At 36.8% G+C, this 18,926-nt stretch overlaps 1 protein-coding gene and 1 pseudogene across 1 annotated transcript in view; both read left to right on the top strand.

Moving 5' to 3' along the window:
* AGBL3 (ATP/GTP binding protein-like 3) overlaps positions 1-6,692 on the top strand; it is a 146,141-nt gene extending 139,449 nt beyond the window's left edge. The window contains exon 17 of the mRNA XM_011972153.1: positions 6,014-6,692. Within this exon, the coding sequence (XP_011827543.1) occupies positions 6,014-6,434 (421 nt within the window). The 3' untranslated portion in view covers positions 6,435-6,692. The remainder of the gene's footprint in view (positions 1-6,013) is intronic.
* Positions 39-1,371, top strand: LOC105533666 (annotated as a pseudogene).
* Positions 6,693-18,926: the final 12,234 nt, after the last annotated feature.

Here is an 18,926-nt window from a genome sequence, read left to right as displayed (position 1 = left end):
AAAAAAAAAAAAAAAAAGGCATTTGTAAACTGTCATGACCCTGGTGGCAGCATAGCAGTGAGAACGACCAGAGTTCACTCTCGTGGCCATCTTGGTTTTGTTCCTCAGAAAATTAAATGTCGCCAGAAGACTCAGAAGTTCAGGAGGATGAATTGCTGGCCCCGGCAAGTATTTATGATGGAGATGAATTTGGAAAAGCAGAATCTGTCCAAGGTGGAGAAACCAGGATCTATTTGGATTTGCTACAGAATTTCAAGATATTTGTGAGCGCTATCTGCTCTATGGGAAGAACACCGTGGCAGCATGATCCTGTTTGCCTGCATGCAATTTCTTAAGGAAGAGACCCTACTATACCTGAATATTGTCTCTCCTTTTGAGCTCAAGATTGGTTCTCACAAAAATGTGCAGAGAAGGACAGCTCAAGCCTCTCCCAACACAGACCTAGTTTTTGGAGGAACTTCTGGATCTGATACAGACCAAGAGGAAATTGTGGACGAGACAGCTGTGCAGGATGTGGAATCATTGTTAAATACGATCTGGGAAATGTTGGACTTTGATCAAGCTCAGCAGATAAAATGCTTTAGTAGTAATTTGTTCCTATGCAATATCTGTTTCTGTAACAAGCTGGATAGTGAACGCATGTACTTCTTGGAGTGCAGGCATGTGTACTGCAAAGCCTGTCTGAAGGACTACTTTGAAATCCAGATCAGAGATGGCCAGGTTCAATGCCTCAACTGCCCAGAACCAAAGTGCCCTTCGGTGGCCACTCCTGGTCAGGTCAAAGAGGAGCTAGTGGAAGCAGAGTTATTTGCCTCTTATGACCGCCTTCTTCTCCAGTTCACCTTGGACCTGATGGCAGATGTGGTGTACTGCCCCTACCCATGCTGCCAGCTACCTGTCATGCAGGAGCCTGGCTGCACCATGGGTATCTGCTCCAGCTGCAATTTTGCCTTCTGTACCTTATGCAGGTTGACCTACCATGGGGTCTCTCCATGTAAGGTGACTGCAGAGAAATTAATAGACTTACGAAATGAATACCTGCAAGCAGATGAGGCCAATAAAAGACTTTTGGAACAAAGGTGTGGTAAGAGGGTGATTCAGAAGGCACTGGAAAAGATGGAAAGTAAGGAATGGCCAGAGAAAAACTTCAAGAACTGACCATGTTGTGGAACTCCCATAGAGAAATTAGATGGATATAACAAGATGACATGTACTGGCTGTATGCAATACTTCTGTTGGATTTGCATGAGTTCTCTCTCTAGAGCAAACCCTTACAAACATTTCACTGATCCTGCTTCACCACGTTTTAACCAGCTGTTTTATGCTGTGGATGTTGATGAAGATATTTTGGAAGATGAGATTGAAGACTAGTTAACTACTTGCTCAAGATATGGAAGTGGATTGGTTTTCCCTAATCTTTTGTCAAGTACACAAAGTAACTCTGCAGGATATTTAGAGTACTATTCATTCACTCTTCCTGTGTAGAAGATATGGAAGAAAAGGTTTATATTTTCATGTGGTACTACTGAAGAGGGTGCATTCATGTATTTTTTAATGTAAATTGAGAAAAATTATAAGCCAAGGGTTCAGAAAATGAAACTACAGAATATTAAATATTATAATGTGTCCAAAGGTCTGAGTAGTTAAAAATTAAATATTTATTTCCTTCCCCAAGCTTTACGTAAGAAGAGGGGTCAAGAGTTAAACTTACAGACCCTTTGTCTCTGAGAAGCATCCCTCTAAGACATTCTGTTGGAACTCCCTCAGTACTACTCCTTACAACCGGGGTAGGTAGAAGAAGCCTTATGAAAATTATACTGAGAATCTGATCTCATTTACTCCACATTAATCACATTCCTACCAACCTAAATTTCTGCCAAGTCAGTTCTCTTTGGAGGAAGCCCTTTACCCTGTAACTGACTGGATGATCCAGTGTCATTTTGACCTGCTTTCCAGAATGGAAATTTATAATAATTTTAAAATATGTTTTAATACCACAAATGCTGTGGGGCACTTGATATTTATTAGTAGTGTATATGGTCCACTGGTTTCAGGCCAAATCTAGAATTTAGTGATACTGGCTTAGAAGAATTTAAGTTCTATTCAACTTTCCTGGGTGTTAGAGCCTAGATTCAAAATGACTTGTCTTTGCTACTTTTGTTCCACATTCTCTCTCTTCACCGTTGCTCTACCTTCTATTTGTAAGGACAATTTTAATATTAATTCCAGCAACACACGTTTTTATTTCCTCTGCTGGAATAGGAGAAAGCTTAATATATTCCCAATCTGAATGTTCTTGAATTATCCGCATTTACCACTGTATATGCATATAGTGACAGTATAACCTGTCTGTACCACTGTAGTTCCAGTCCTAATTTTCTGAATTATTTTTAAAGGTCTTCTCTAACAAGCTGTGGAAATTTGACTTCATGCTCTTTTTTTGCAACAGCAGTGTTTTGGGTGATAATTTTGAATTGATACCTGTTCCTTTTTCTGGGTTTTGTTGGCTTTTCGAAAAATTGTCTTTCCTTATCATTGGTGGGTGGACTTGATAGCAAAGTAAAATTTTTTGGAAAAGAGGACCGAAAAATTGAACTGCAGCTTGAGAACATATTCTTTTTTTCCTACTTTGTCATTGAAAATCGAGGAATCGCTTTTGACTGTTTTAGGTGTGTGTGTCCTGAGTGAGCAAGGACTGTGTTTTTGGATTGTCGAAGAGGATGTTTAATCTTAAAAATAAAAATAAATTTAAAAATCGTCTTGTAATTAGAAAGAAAAAGGAATGAGATCATGTCTTTTCCAGGGACATGGATGAAGCTAGAAGCCATCATCTTCAGCAAACTTAACACAGGAACAGAAAACCAAACACCACATGTTTTCACTCATAAGTGGGAGTTGAACAGTGAGGACACATGGACACATAGAGGGGAACATCACACACCAGAGCCTGTTAGGGGGTGAGGGGTGAGGGGAGGGAACATAGAGGACATGTCAATAGGTACAACAAACCACCATAGCACACATATACCTATGTAACAAACCTGCACGTTCTGCACATGTATCCAGGTGTTTTTTAGAGGAAATTGATTATTTCCTCAATAAAATATGAACTACCCCAACTCATTCAATATGAAATAGAATATTTGAATACCCCTGTAACTAATAAGGAAATTGATTTCATAGTTTTAAAACCCTAAAAAAGAAATCACCTGGCCTAGGTGGTTTTAGAAGAGAATTTTACCAATAAATTAAGGAAGAATTAGTACCAATTCTATACAATTTCTTCCAGAAAATAGGAGTTTTCAGTTCATTTTATGAAGCCATTATTAGCATGATATCAAAACCAGACAAGGGCAAAACAAAAAAGGAAATGACAGAATAGGATTTTGCATAAATCTAGATTTAACAAGATAAATCTAACAAAATATTAGCAAATAGAATTCAGCTCTAAATAAAAAGAATTATACACCATGACCAAGTGAAGTCTATTTCAGGAATTCAAGGTTAGTTTAATATCCAAAAAGTAATTGATGAAATCCTTCATATTAGCAAGCTTAAGAAGAAAAATCACAAGATCCTATTAATTGGCACATAAATTGGTATTTGACAGAATTCAATACCCATCCATGGTAAAAAGTGTCAGAAAAACATAGGAATAAAGGGGAACTTACTCAACTTAATAAAGTCAATTCTTACCACTTGATATAGTTTGGCTGTGTCCCCACCCAGATCTCACCTTTAATTGTAATAATCCCCACGTGTCAAGGGCAGGGTCAGGTGCAGATAACTGAATCACGGGGGCAATTTCCCCATACTCTTCTGATGGTAGTGAACAAGTCTCAGGAGATCTGATGGTTTTATAAATAGGAGTTCCCCTGCATAAGCTCTCTTGCCTGCCACCATGTAAGACATGACTTTGCTCCTCCTTTGCCTTCCACCATGATTGTGAGGCCTCCCCAGCCATGTGGAACTGTGAGTCAATTAAACCTCTTTCCTTTATAAATTACTCAGTATTGGGTATGTTTTTATTAGCAGCATGAGAATAGACTAATACACCACTCTATTGAACATTGTACTAGAAGTTCTAGCCATTGCAATAAGGCAATAAAAAAATAAAAAGCATACAAATCAGAAAGGAAGAAATAAAACGATCCCTCCTTGTGAAAGATGCTATTCTCTATATAGAAAATCCTAATAAATTTAGCAAAACACACACGCACGCATGCGCACGCATGTGTGCACACACACACACACACCCCCTTTAGAACTAATAAGTTATGCTAGGCCTCGGAATACAAGATAAATGTACAAAATTAATTCTCCTTCTATATATAAGCAATGAACATGTGAACACCAAAATTACAAATATAATACCACTTAAAATATCTGAAAAAAAATACTTAGTTGTACAGGGTTTGTATGCTCAAAAGCATATAATATGAATAAGAGAATTTTTAAAATATCTAAATGAGTGGAAAGATATAGCATGTTCATAAATTGAAAGCCTCAATAAAGATGTCAGTTCTTCCCAGATTAATATTACAAGTTTAACACAATGCCTATCAAAATCCCAGCAAGATCTTTTTCATATATAGACAAGATTATTCCAGAATTTATCTGCAGATGCACTACAATAGCAGAAACAAATTTGACAAACAAGGATAAAGTGGGAGAGATCAGTCTATCTGATTTCAAGAACTTTTATATAGCTAGAGTAATCAAGACAGTAGTATTAGAGGAGAAATAAATATATATATCAGTGGAACTGAGGCGAGAACCAAGAAATAGACCACATAAATATGCTCCACTGATTTTGATAGGGAATTCAAAAGCAATTCAATGGAGAAAAAAGAGCCTTTTCAACAAATGGTGCTGGAACAACTGGATATCCATAGGCTAAAAAAATGAACCTTAGACTTACACCTTATACAAAAAATAACTCACAAAAAATCCTGTGTGTATAACTATTTGTAATAGCCATAAACTGGAAATAATCTATATGTCATTGAATGGATGAATTATTAAACAAACTATGGTACATTCATGTCACAGACTCAGCAATTATAATAAGGAATGAACTGCTGATACACAAAACAACATAGATGAATCTCCAATTACTTTGCGTTTACAAAAAAAAAAAAAGGCTGATCCCAAAAGGTTACATACGGTATGATTCCTTTATGTAACATTCTTAAAATAACAAAATAATATAACTTGATAATAGATTAATAATGGTTGCCAGGAATTAAGGAAGGGATGGGAAAGAAGGAAGCAGGTACTATAAGAGGACAACATGCGGGCAGTGTTCTCTATCTTGACTACATCAATGTTAATATCCTGATTGTGATATTGTTCTATGGTTTTGCAAGCTATTTTGGGGAAATTGGGTGAAGAGTTCATGGGATCTCTCTGTATTACTTCTCCCAAATGCATGTAAGTCTACAGTTACCTCAAAATTTAAAAGGTTAATTGAAAATATAACTGAAATTCTATGGTTAAAAAATGGAATACTGAAAAAACAGTGATTTTAAGTGGCTGCAATTATTAGTTTACAAAAGCTCCCTCGAGGAAAACTTCCCTCTCTCAGACATTGATTTTTTTACTGGTTATAGAAAAAAATCTCATAGCATATATACTGAATCCATTCTAATAGAATAAACAGAATAGATTTTTAGAGCAAACAACTACTTTACTTTTTAGTGACCATCTACTTTAACTAGATATATAGGTAAGAAGCTGGGGCCCAGAGTGGCTGTTATATTAGGAAGGCTGAGGTCAGAGTAGGTATCCAAATGAACATGTCCTCTAGGCATTTAGAAATGCAAGATTGGAGTAGTGTTTAAAAAAAAATCATGATCAGAGATGAAGACTTATGATGGTAAAAGTCTTAAACTTTTAAGAAGTTATGAACTTACTAAAAAGAAAAAATATTATTTGTACTATGACAATATACCTAGGACTACGAAGTAGGTACGTGATGGACAAAAGTTCACATATTTCATTTCTTTTCTAGACTAAATCCAGCTACTTGCAGAAATATAAAGAAATACAGCACATCTTGGACAGCACCCAGAAATCACCCTTTTGTAATCCAAGGGGATGTTATGGCAAACTCTTCAGCATGGGTTCAGTCTAAGCCCCATGGGTCATTAGAAAGTTTATCACCTCTCAAAGGCCCCAAGAAGAATAAACATTCTCAAATCTGGGCCATAAAGAATGAAGACATAAAACCTCTCAGCAGCAAGTGGGAGACTGCTTCTTCAAGCTTTGGAATGGATGCAAATGTTCTAAAATATAAGAGTCTTCAAGCTGAAGAAACTAACCAGCAAAGCTCTAAGCATACAGCTCTCCATCTAACTAAAAATAAGGATGAGCAGGCCAATAAGAATGATGGACAACCCACCTTATATCTGAAGTTCCAAAGGGAGAGTTAATCTAGTTTTATACTGCTCTGAGAACTGTGAATGAAGGATAACATATGCTTATGTGGTAAAAAGAAAAAAAGGAAAGCCCTCCCCTTCCCCTTTCCCTATCTCTCCCCCTACACGTGCATATGCATAAACTACAAATTTTAGATATCCCATCTTCTGTAGTGGGAACATCTTTCAGAGATTTAAAAAGAAATCCAGAGAAAATACGGAAAAATATTAAAGTAGATATTTATATTTAGTTTTTACCAGCATGGAAAAAAATCTCTGAAGTTTTGATTTCTTCCAAAACTACTTATGCATTTGACACCAAAAAACTTAAGAACTCAACGTAGGAATGACATGTAATATGTCACTGATTTTTAACCTCCCTACTAGACACTTTAATGAATCAGTCAACAAACATCATTTCCTGATTTTCTGTTATATCATTGGTGTGCTAGGAACCATTTCTGTCTACTAGGAGATTACCACATAATTGTACGGATAAAACATACCTGAATAAAATGATTACAGAATAAGATAAAGTGTTAAGTTGTGCACTTCCAATGATTAGAAAATATACTGTATATTAAAAGTTACCAGTTGCACAAAGCAAAAGTGTGGCACAAAATGGCACTGAAATGCATGGACTATGGTTTAAAATAGTCATTTTATTTCTCAAAATGTAGCAAAGGTATAAAGATGTACAGTTTCCTTTACAGAAAATTAATTTACATCTCCAGCCATTTATTCATGTGGACACTGGAATAAGTCCAGCACCTCAGTTTGTCATTCATAAGGCAGTGAGCACTGGCAGGGATTTGTGAAGGACACACAGAGGAGCAGGTATGTCAGGCAAAAGAGTCAGGATGGATGTGGTAAGTAAGAAAACAGAATCAAGCAGCCTTGGGTCATACGTCAACAGTGGCATCCATTAGAGGATGAGGCTAAGCAGAGGGAGGGTCAGGTAGGAGAGGTACATTAAAAATACAGGCCACAGCCTAATTACGGCTGGGTAGAACTATGAAGATCTGGGGTTGAGTGATCTACTTTCAACAGTACTTCTAGTAGCTGAAGGGTTTTCAAGGAGAGCCCGCTGCACTGTTAAAAGAGTAACTATTATATTTTAAAGGACCATGACCATAGATTTCCTCAGGAATCTTTAACATCTGGTGGGAAATAGCTACCTTCTAAATACATTAAATGGTGCTTTGGAGGCAAGTATCCTGGTTCTCAGAGAGTACCCCAACTTTTGGTATAAAATTCTCATTCTCAGTGATTATCTTGGGCAAGAGCAGAAGTCTACTGGCTTTTGGGATGCCCTCTGCCAGGTAGGTGCTTGGGCTTGGGAGAGCTGGAGGTTAATGTTCTGGATCATAGCATTTATTATAGCTGACTTTGGGATGGAGTAAGAGTGCTCAAAATTCAGTTGGCATTATCCACATAGATCAGGACAAAAGCCTAAACTCTGGGAAAATATTTATTTTTAATTCAGTGAAATGTCATTTGAATCTTCAATTGTCTGAGTTTGAGACTGTAAACTCTGGAATTTATTGTCTTTGTGAATGACCAAAAAAGGTGATAAACCAGTTTCCTGGAAGATGAAGGGATGCAGAGATATTACCTAAACAATTTTACCTTGGTCCATAATTGCACTCCTTGTATTTGATACAAATATAAGATGTTTTATCCAAAGTAAGAGGATTGGCAGTCCACTTCCTCACTATGCTACAATACTTTCAGTTTTCTGAGCATGCCACTCTCTCATAAAAGCCACTTATTCTCTCGGCCCAGCATCTCCTTCACCTGGCAGCCCCTACTTCTTTAAGATTCAACTCAACTGCTGCCTTCTCTGACACACCTTTCATATATTTCCATAGAAATTTAAAACAACTATGATTAATATGCTGACAGTTCTAATGGGAAAATTGGACAATGCAAGAACAGATGGATAATATAAGCAGAGAGATGTGAACTAAGAAACAAACAAACAAAAATGCTAGAAATCAAACACTGTAACAGAATGAATGATGATGGACTACCCAACAGGTGAGACACAACTGAGGAAAGAGTCAGTATGCTTGAAACAATGTCAATAGAAACTAGTAAAACTTAAATGCAGAGCAAAAAAGCATGAAAACTCCAAAATATCCAAAATATCCAAAAACTGCAGGACAATTTTAAAAGGTATGTAACATGTGTAATGAGAATATCAGAAGTAAAAGTAAAAAAGGAACACAAGAAGTATTGAGGCAATAATGACTGAGAATTTCCCAAAATTAATGACACCAAACCACAGATCCAGAAAGCTCACAGAATACTGGGAAGGATAAATACCAAAATAATCAAAGACCAAGAAAAAAATCTTGAGAAAAAAAAAACAGGAAAAAAACACCTTGTGTATAGATAAGCAGGGATAAGAATTACATCAGACATCTCTTCAGAAACCATGCAAGAAAGGAGAGAGTGGAGTGAAATATTTAAAGGGTTTAAAGAACCACTGTCTCAGCTCAGGCTGCTGTAACAAAATACCATAAACTAGACTGCTTAATGAAACAATAGAAATTTATCTCAGTTCTGAGGCTGGCAAGCCCAAGATCAAGATGCCAACAGATCCATTGTCTGGTGAGAACAGTCATCTTGGTTTGCAGGTGGCCCTCTTGTATCCTCTCATGGTAGGGATAGATCATCTCATGTCTATTATAACCACTAATCTCATTCATGAGGGCTTCACCCTCATGACCTAATTACCACCCAAAGGTTCTGTCTTCTAATACCATCACACTAGAGGTTAGGATTGTAACATATGAAATTTGGGGGATGCAACATCGGACCACAACAACAACTGACTACAGTTCTGTATCCAGTGAAATTGTCCTCCAAAAGCGAAAGAGAATTGGACTTTTTCGGACAAACAAAAATTGTGGGAATTTGTCACCTCTAGACCTGCTTTTTTTTTTAATGTTAAAAGAAATTCTTTAGAAAGGATGAAAATTATACAGGTCAGAAATTCTGGCCTATGTAAAGCAAGGAAAAGCAATAGAAAAGGAATAAATAAAAGTAAAATAAAATATTTTATTTTTCTTAATTACCTATTCAGAAATTATAGCCTATTGATAAGTGAAATGAATAGCAGCAATGTTGTAAGGAATAGGAGGGAGGAATTGGGAATACCCTGTTATAAAATACTTGTACTACCAAAAGAAGTAAGTGGTATAGTGTTATTTGAAAAAGGATTAGATTCATTGTAAATGTATCCTGTAAATTCAAGGGTAAAAAAGAAGTATAATTGATACACTAAAATAGGAAAAAATTAAATCATACAAAATATTCAATTTAAATAGAAGGAAGTAGAAAACAAGTGGAAGACAAAATAATAAAAAAACAAGGTAATGAATAGAAAACAGTAACAAATATGGTAGATATTAATTCAGCTATATCAATAATTACATTACAAGTAAATGGTCTAAATACAGCAGCTATAAGAGAGGAGACTTTCAGAATGGATAAAAAGGATCCAATGTGACTCGTATGTCATAAAGAGATTTTTATTCGAACTTTTATTTTAGGTTCAGGGAGTACATGTGCAGGTTTGTTGCATGGGTAAATTGCATGTTGTGGGCATTTGGTATATCACTCATGTAATAAGTGTAATACACAATAGGTAGTTTTTCGATCCTCACCCTCCTCCCACCCTTCACCTTCAAATAGGCCCTAGTGTCTATTGTTCCCTTCATTGTGTCCATGTGTACTCAATGTTTAGCTCCCACTTATAAGTGAGAACATGTGTCATTTGGTTTTCTGTTCCTGCATTAATTTGCTTAGGATAATGGCCTCCAGCTTCACCCATGTTGCTGCAAAGGACACTATTTCTTTTATATGGCTGCATAGTAGTCTATGGTATATATGTACCACATTGTCTTTATTCAGTCCACCATTGATGGGCATCTAGGTTAATTCTATGTCTTTGCTACTGTGAATAGTGCTGCAGTGAACATACACATGCATGTGTCTTTATGGTAGAACAATTTATATTCCTTTGGATATATACTGCATAATGGGATTGCTGGGTCAAATGATTGTGTTTTAAGTTCTTTGATAAATCTCCAGTCTGCTTTCCATGGTGGCTGAACTAATGTACATTCCCACCAACAGTGTGTAAGCATTCCTTTACTCTGCAACCTCACTAGTTTTTTGTTGCGGCTGTTGTTGTTGTTGTTTGTTTTTTTTTTTCTTTGCTTTAACAATAGCCATTCTGACTGTTGTGGGATGGTATCTCATTGTGATTTTGATTTGCATTTATCTAATCATCAGTGATGTTGAGAATTTTTTCATATGCTTGTTGGCCATGTGTATGTCTTCTCTTGAGAAGTATCTATTCATGTCCTTTGCCCTTTTTTAAAAATATTGGGTTGTTTGTTTTTTGCTTGTTGATTTAAGTTTTTTATAGATTCTTGATATTAGACCTTTCTTAGATGCATAGTTTGCCAATATTTTCTCCCCTTCTATAGGCTGTTTACTGTGCTGAAAGTTCCTTTTGCTGTGCAGAAGCTCTTTAATTAGGTCCCACTTGTAATTTTTGTTTTTGCTGCAATTGCTTTTGTAGTCTTCAACATGAAAAATTTGCCAGAGCCTACGTCCAAAATGATATTTTCCAGGTTTTCTTCTATGGTTTTTACAGTTTTAGGTTTTACATTTAAGTCTTTAATCCATCTTGAGTTGATTTTTGTATATGGTGAAAGGAAGGGGTCCAATTTGAATCTTCTGCATATGACTAGTCAGTTATTCCAGCACCATTTATTGAATAGGGTGCTCTTTCCCCATTGCTTGTTATTGTTGACTTTGTCAAAGATCAGATGGTTGTAGGGTACATTATATCTGGATTTTTAACCTGTTCCATTAGTCTGTCTGTTTTTGTACCAATACCATGTTGTTTTGGTTACATAGCCTTGTAGTATAGTTTGAAGTCAAGCAGTGTGATGCTTCCAGCTTTGTTCTTTTTGCTTAGGATTCCTTTGGCAATTCAGGCTCTTTTTTGGATCCATATGAATTTTAGAATTGTTTTTGTTTTCTAATTCTGTAAAAAATATTGTAGTTTGATAAGAATAGCATTGAATCTGTACATTGTTTTGGGCAGTAAGTCCATTTTAACAATATCAATTCTTCCTATTCATGAGCATGGAATATTGTTCCATTTATTTGTGTCATTTCTCATTTCTTTCAGCAGTGTTTTATAATTCTCATTGTAGACATCTTTCATCTCCCTGGTTAGTTGTATTTATAGGTATTTTAATCTTTTTGTGGTTATTGTGAATGGGATTGCATTCCTGATTTGGTTCTCAGCTTGGGCTTTATTGATGTATAAGAATGCTATTGATTTTTGTACATTGAGTTTTGTATCCTGAAACTTTGCTGAAGTTGCTTATCAGATCTAGGAGCCTTTGGGCAGAGACTATGGGGTTTTCTAGGTATAGAGTCATGTGATCTGCAGAGAGATGGTTTGACTTCATCTCTTTATTTGGATGCCTTTTATTTCTTTCTCTTGCCTAGTTGCTCTGGCTAGGACTCCCAGTACTATGCTGAGTAGCAGTGGTGCAAGTAGACATCCTTGTTTTGTGCCCATTTTCAAAGGGAATGCTTCCAGCTTTTGCCCATTCAGTATGCTGTTGGTTGTAGGTTTATCATAGGTGGCTCTTATTATTTTGAGGTATGTTGTCTTGATCCCTAGTTTGTTGAGAGTTTTTAACATGAAAGGATGTTGAATTTTATCAAAAGCCTTTTCTGCATCTATTAAGATGATCAATAGATGCAGAAAAGATTGTTTATAGTTCTTTTTATGTGATGAATCACATTTATTGATCTGCATATGTTGAACCAACCTTGCATCCACCTTGATTGTGTTTTAGCTTTTCGATGTGCTGCTAGATTCGGTTTGCTAGTAAGTATTTTGTTGAGTATTTTTTCATCTACGTTCATCAAGGATATTGGCCTGAAGTTTTCTTTTTTCATTGTGGCTCTGCCAGATTTTGGTATCAGGCTAATGCTGACCTTATAGACTGAGTTAGAGAGGAGTCCTCCCTCTTTGATTTTTTGGGATAGTTTCAGTGGGTTTGGTACCACTTTTTCTTTATATGTCTGGTAGAATTCAACCATGAATCTGTATGGTCCAGGGCCTTTTCTGGTTGGTAGGTTTTTATTACTGATTCAGTTTCAGAACTTGTATAGTATGTTCAGGATTTCAATTTCTTCCCGGTTCAATCTTGGGAGGTGGTATGTTTCCAGGAATTTATCCATTTCTTCTAGGTTTTCTAGTTTGTATGCATACAGGCATTCAGAATTGTCTCTGAGGGTTTCTTATACTTTTGTGGGGTCAGTGGTAATGTCCCCTTTGTTATTTCTGATTGTGTTTATTTGGATATTCTCTGTTTCTTCATTAGTCTAGCTAGTGATCTATCAATTCTACTTATTCTTTCAAAAAACCAAATTTTGGTTTTGTTGATCTTTTGTGTGGTTCTTTGTGTCTCAGTTTCATTCAGTTCGGCTCTGATTGTGCTTATTTCTTTTCTTCTTCTAGTTTTGGGGTTGGTTTTCTCCTGTTTTTCTAGTTCCTCTAGGTGTGCTGTTAGATTGTAAATTTGAGATCTTTCTTTTGGATGTTGGCATTCAGTGTTATAAACTTTACCCTCAATCGTGCTTTAGCTGTGGCCAGACATTCTCATATGTTGTATATTTGTTTTCATTAGTTTCAAATAATTTCTTGATTTCTGCCTTAATTTCATTGTTTACCCATAAGTAATTCTGGAGCAAATTGTTTAATTTCCATGTAATTGTATGGTTTAGAGAAATCTTGGTGTTGATTTCTATTTTTATTGTGCTTTAGTCTGAAAGAGTGGTCAGTATGATTTCATTTTTTCTTTAATTTCTGAGAATTGCTTTATGGCCAAGCATGCGGTTGATCTTAGAGTATGTGCCATGTGCAAATGAGAAGAATGTATATTCTGTTTTTGTCGGGTGGAGTGTTCTGTAGATGTCTGTTAGGTCCATTTGGTCAAGTGTCAAGTTTAGTTCCAGAATAACTTTGTTAGTTTTCTGCCTCAGTGATATGTCTAATACTGTAATGTGTCATGACATTAAAAGAAGTTGAACTGCTTGATATACACCATAGATTGAGATCTGCAGCTGCATTTGCCCACTATTTCAGACAGACAATTTATTTCATAAACAGATAATGTAAACTTAATGGTATCAATAAATACATCAAGTACATGGAAAGTACAGTTCTTTCCATGTATTTGCCCTTCCTTATGATTTTCTTAATAGTTTCTTTAGTTACTTTATTGTAATATGGTATGTAATACATATACAAAATATGTGTTATCAGCTGTTTGTTATCAGTAAGGCTTCTGATCAACAATAGGCTATTAAGTTTTGGGGTTTCAAAAGTTATACATTAATTTTCTTCTGTATGAGAGGGTTGGTGCCTCTAATTCCTGGATAGCTCAAGGGTCAGCTGTATTTGTTCACAGATACCATGACTGTCTTTGTAGAAAACGCAAGGAAATCAATAACAACAACAAAAACTGGGAGTAATAAGTGATAATAGCAAGTTGCAAGACACTAGGTTGATATACAAAAGTCAACTGCTTCTTATATGCCAGCAATGAACAATTGGAGTTTGAAATTAAAAACACATTGCCATTGACATTAGCATCAAAAAATAAAAAGGAAATACTTAAGTATATGTCAAGATCTATATGAGGAAAACTATAAAACTCTGATAAAAAAAACTACTAAAGAATAACTAAATAAATGGAAAGATAGTCCATGTTCATAGATAGGAAGACTCAATATTGTCAAGATGTCACTTCTTTCCAACTTGATCTATAGATCCCAATTAAAATCTCAGCCAGTTATTTTGTAGATATCAACAAACTGCTTCTAAAGTTCATATGGAGGGGCAAAAGACCCAGAATAGCCAACACAATATTGAAGAAGAACAAAGTCAGAAGATGGACACTACATGTCTTTAAGACTTACTATAAACTGGGTGTGGTGGCTCATTCCTGTAATCCCAGGACTTTGGGAGGCCAAGGCAGGATGTTCACTTGAGGCCAGGAGCTTAAAACCAGCCTGGGCAACATAGCAAGACCCCGTTTCGGCCGGGTGTGGTGGCTCACGCCTGTAATCCCAACACTTTGGGAGGCCAAGGCGGGCGGATCATGAGGTCAGGAAATCGAGACCATCCTGGCTAACATGGTGAAATCCTGTCTCTACTAAAAATACAAAAAATTAGCCAGACATGGTGGCAGTCTTCTGTGTCCCAGTTACTCAGGAGGCTGAGGCAGGAGAATGGCGTGAACCTGGGAGGCAGAGCTTGCAGTGAGCCGAGATCATGCCACTGCACTCCAGCCTGGGTGACAGAGCAAGAGTCTGTCTCTAAAAAAAAAAAAAAAAAAAAACACCCCTGTTTCTACAAAAATAAATAAATAAAAAGAAAATTCTAAAAACGGACTTACTATAGAGGTACAATAAGCAATACAGTATGTTATTGGCAAAATAACAGATCAGTGAACAGAAAAGAGAGACAAGAAAAAGATCCACATAAATATAGTCAACTCATCTTTAACAAAGAAGCAAAGGCAATACAAGGGAACAAAGATAGTCCTTTCAACAAATGTTGCTGGAACAACTGAACATCCACATACTGCAAAAACAAACAGACAAACAAACAAACAAATCCAGACAGAGACCTTAATGCCTTCACAAAAATTAACTCAAAATGGATCACAGACCTAAATGTAAAATGCAATACTATAAATCTAGAAGATAACATAGGAAAAAAACTAGACTGCCTTGGATATGTGTAGGAATTACATGAGATATCTCTGTACCTTCCTCTCAATTTTCCTGTGAACCTAAAACCGCTCTAAGAAATGAAGTGTTTAATATAGAATTTTTTTAAAAACTGGGCAGAGATCCAGCTCTAAAACAGCACCCTGAGGAGCTTCTCACCCACTCCCCAGCGAGGGGCAGGGAGGGGAACCTGGTAGAAATATTTTTTAGAAAAATCCATTTAAAGTTTCTGAAAATTGTCCGAAGGGCATACATCAAATAAAGACATATTTATTCAGAAAATTTACTAAATTCCTGTAAGAAAAGTGAGGGTCTGTGGTACTTAGCTGTGACCCACTCCTTCCCTTCCCCCATGTTCAGCAGAAGGGAAACTCCACTGTGGGAGGATATGGCCAAGAACACTGGGATCACAGTCCCTCCAGCTCCCAGTCAAGGGCTATGGTATCTCCTCTAGGAGGAGAAGGCTGCCAGCGTTTCTCATCTCCCTACCTCTGTGCAGCAGAGACAACATTTAAGGCTAATGAGGCCAAGAGGTCAGGGACTCTCTTCCTCCACTCAACCATAAGGCAAAGGTGCAGTGGGCTGGAAATACTGGATTCCTGGTCACCTTTCCTCCAGCTACTTCATAGGGTGGACGTTCCATGCCAGGAGAGTCAAGTTGAAGTTGAAAAGACCGGAGGCTACTACCCCACTCAGCACCATGCTCAAAAAGTAGATGGGTCACTCTAGAAGAAGCAAGCCACTGTCACCAACCCCGGGTCCAGAGCAGTGGCTCAAATATGTTGCCCAGCGGAGAGGCATGCCTTAAGAACAGAGAGCTCTGAAGCTGTCCTCAAGTAAACTGACTTGTTTGGAACAGAGTGTGGGGAAGTTCAAGGTTAAGAGTGCTGCCAAAAACAATGGAGATTTTGATGGTAAGCAATTAACAGGAAATGAGTAGTTTGATAAAAGCATCAAGCTCAACCATAGGCCAGCTATGTTGCCAGAGAACCACTGAAAGATACAGTAAGAAATAACCCTCCTGGAGTAAAAACAAAGAAAAGAAAAAGGGAAGATAAAGAATAAGAAAGAGGCCAGACGCAGTGGCTCATGCCTGTAATCCCAGCACTCTGAGAGGCCGAGGCAGGTGAATCCCTTGAGCCCAAGAGTGTTAGACCAACCTGGGCAACATGGCAAAACCCCATCTCTACAAAAAAAAATTAATAATGATAATACAAAAATTAGCCAGGCATAGTGGCACCCACCTGTAGTCCCAGCTACTCAGGAGGCTGAGGTGGGAAGATCACCTGAGCACAAGACGTCAAGGCTTCAGTGAGCTGTGATCATACCACTGCACTCCAGCCTAGGTGACAGAGAGACCCTGTCTCAAAAGAGTAAAAAAAAAAAAAAAGAAGAAGAAGAAGAAGAACAGAGAAATATTTTAGATCTCCAGTTAAAAATGGCAAACTGGATACACATTCAATTTTGCTCCCTCCTAAAACCACCAAAATAATTTATTTTTTAAGGCATAAAGCTGAAAGGATGACAAGAGAGGAGACCATTTTGGAAGCTAGGAAGCATAACAAATTTAGACTTCTCAACAAAACAAGAAAGCTAGACATAATGGGACGAAACCTCCAAAATTAGAAAGGAAAATTATTTTTAACCTAAAATTTTATTTTCAGTCTAAATTTGATCACATTTGAATAGATAAAGTTAGAATGAAGGTATTTTCAGTTTTGTAAGTTCTCAAAAAATTCTTTTCAGTGTACCCATTTCTCAGGAATCTGGGAGATTTACTCTCCCAGAACTGAATAAATGGAGAAAGAGAAATGTCTTTGATGCAGGAAGCAGGAGATCCAACCTAGGACAGAAGTAAAGGGAATCCCCAGCATGGTGTTGATGTGAGAATCCAGGACAACAGCTGTGTGTGGTGTCAAGCCCCAGACTGGGGCAGGTTGGAAGGGCCTGAAAAGCCTTTCTCAGGAAGATACAGAATACTTGATGCATAGACATTTATTCATAGAAGATTTGATAAACATTTGAGGTTTGGATTAGTGTTAAGTAATAGAAAACCAAGCAAACAAACAAACTTTTTTAAAAAGGCAATTATCTTCAGAGAAGATCAAAAGTTATGCAGGATAGGAAAAGTAATCTGAATTTTTCTACATGGTTCAGCTGCTGTAAATGGTATTTACAGGCACACCTCGGAGATATATTGCAGGTTCTGTTCCAGACCACTGCAATAAAGCAAGTATTACAGTAAAGCAAATCATACGAATTTTTTGTTTCCCAGTGTATATAAAAGTCATGTTTATATTATAAGGTAGCCTATTTAGTGTGTGATACTGTTATGTCTAAAAAAACCTAATGGGCATACCTTAATTTAGAAATACTTTGTTGCTGAATAATGCTAACGATCATCTGAGCCTTTGCCTTCACAACGTAAGACCTAACATTCGGCTTATCTTTGCTCTCACAAGGCCTTCCTCACTGAGCTTAATCATTTCTAGCTTTCAATTTTAAATGAAAGACATGTGACGCTTCCTTTCACTTAAACACTTACAGGCCATTGTAAGGACATTAAGTGGCCTAATTTCAGTATTTTTGTGTCTCGGGAATAGGGAGACCTAACGTGAGAGGGACATGGAGGAATGTCCGGTTGGTGGAGCAGTCAGAACACACAAACAATTATCAATTAAGTTCACCGTCATATGGGTGCGGTTCATGACACCCCAAAACAATCACAATAGTAACATCAAAGATCACCATAACCAATATAATAATAATGAAAAAGTTTGAAATGTTGCAAAAGTTACCAAAATGTGACACAGGGACATGAAGTGAGCAAAGGCTATTGAAAAAATGGTGCCAATAGTCTTGCTCGATGCAGGGATGCAACAAATCCTCAATTTGTAAAAGATGCAGGATCCACAAAGAGATGCACAATAAAATAAAGTATACCTATGCATATTACAATATTGTAAACACTGAATATTGATTTAAACAAAACTATAACCAATTTGGATAGAGGAGGAAGAGAGGAAGCATATTTCTGGAACACGCAGTTGGGAAGAAGAAAGCTAAATCTTCACTTTCTATGGTTGGGAGTCAGTAGATTATGCCTGAAACTGAAAAATCAAGAAGTATCAATCCAAGCATGTTATTTAGAGAACTGAGGTAAATGCCTAAAGAATGAGCACAGGTGAAAGTGCTTGCCTCTGAAGAAGAAGAAAGGGAGAGTGTGGGACTGCCGATTTTCATACAAGTTTTGAAAAAACTATTTGACTCTTTGAAAACTAGGTACATGGTAACCTTAAATAAATTTCACAAATATAAATATGTTTCTATCTCTTCTATATTACTTCACTCATCAGTATTGAGTTTTCAGAGTAACTATATTGGTATCTAAAAGTTAATTTTCTCTGTCTTAAAGGCTAGACTAAATATACAGAAATTCCATTTTTCATAATAATAGCTACCACTACTATGTTCCCAGTATTGTACTAAGCACTTATATTATTTCCAGTCCCCAGAGCAACCATGTAAAGTAGGTACTGTTTCCATTTTACAGATAAGAAGTTGATGCTCAAAGAGATTAAATAATTTGCTAGTATGTAGCAGAAAACTCTGATCTCAAAGCCTCTGTTCTTCTTTCCACCTGGATCCCATCACCTCTTTCTA

The sequence above is a fragment of the Mandrillus leucophaeus genome, unplaced genomic scaffold (genome assembly GCF_000951045.1).
Source record: "Mandrillus leucophaeus isolate KB7577 unplaced genomic scaffold, Mleu.le_1.0 Scaffold1276, whole genome shotgun sequence".
NCBI lineage: Eukaryota > Metazoa > Chordata > Mammalia > Primates > Cercopithecidae > Mandrillus > Mandrillus leucophaeus.
Note: the sequence above shows the minus strand (reverse complement) of the source record. Positions and strands in the feature narration are given on the sequence as shown.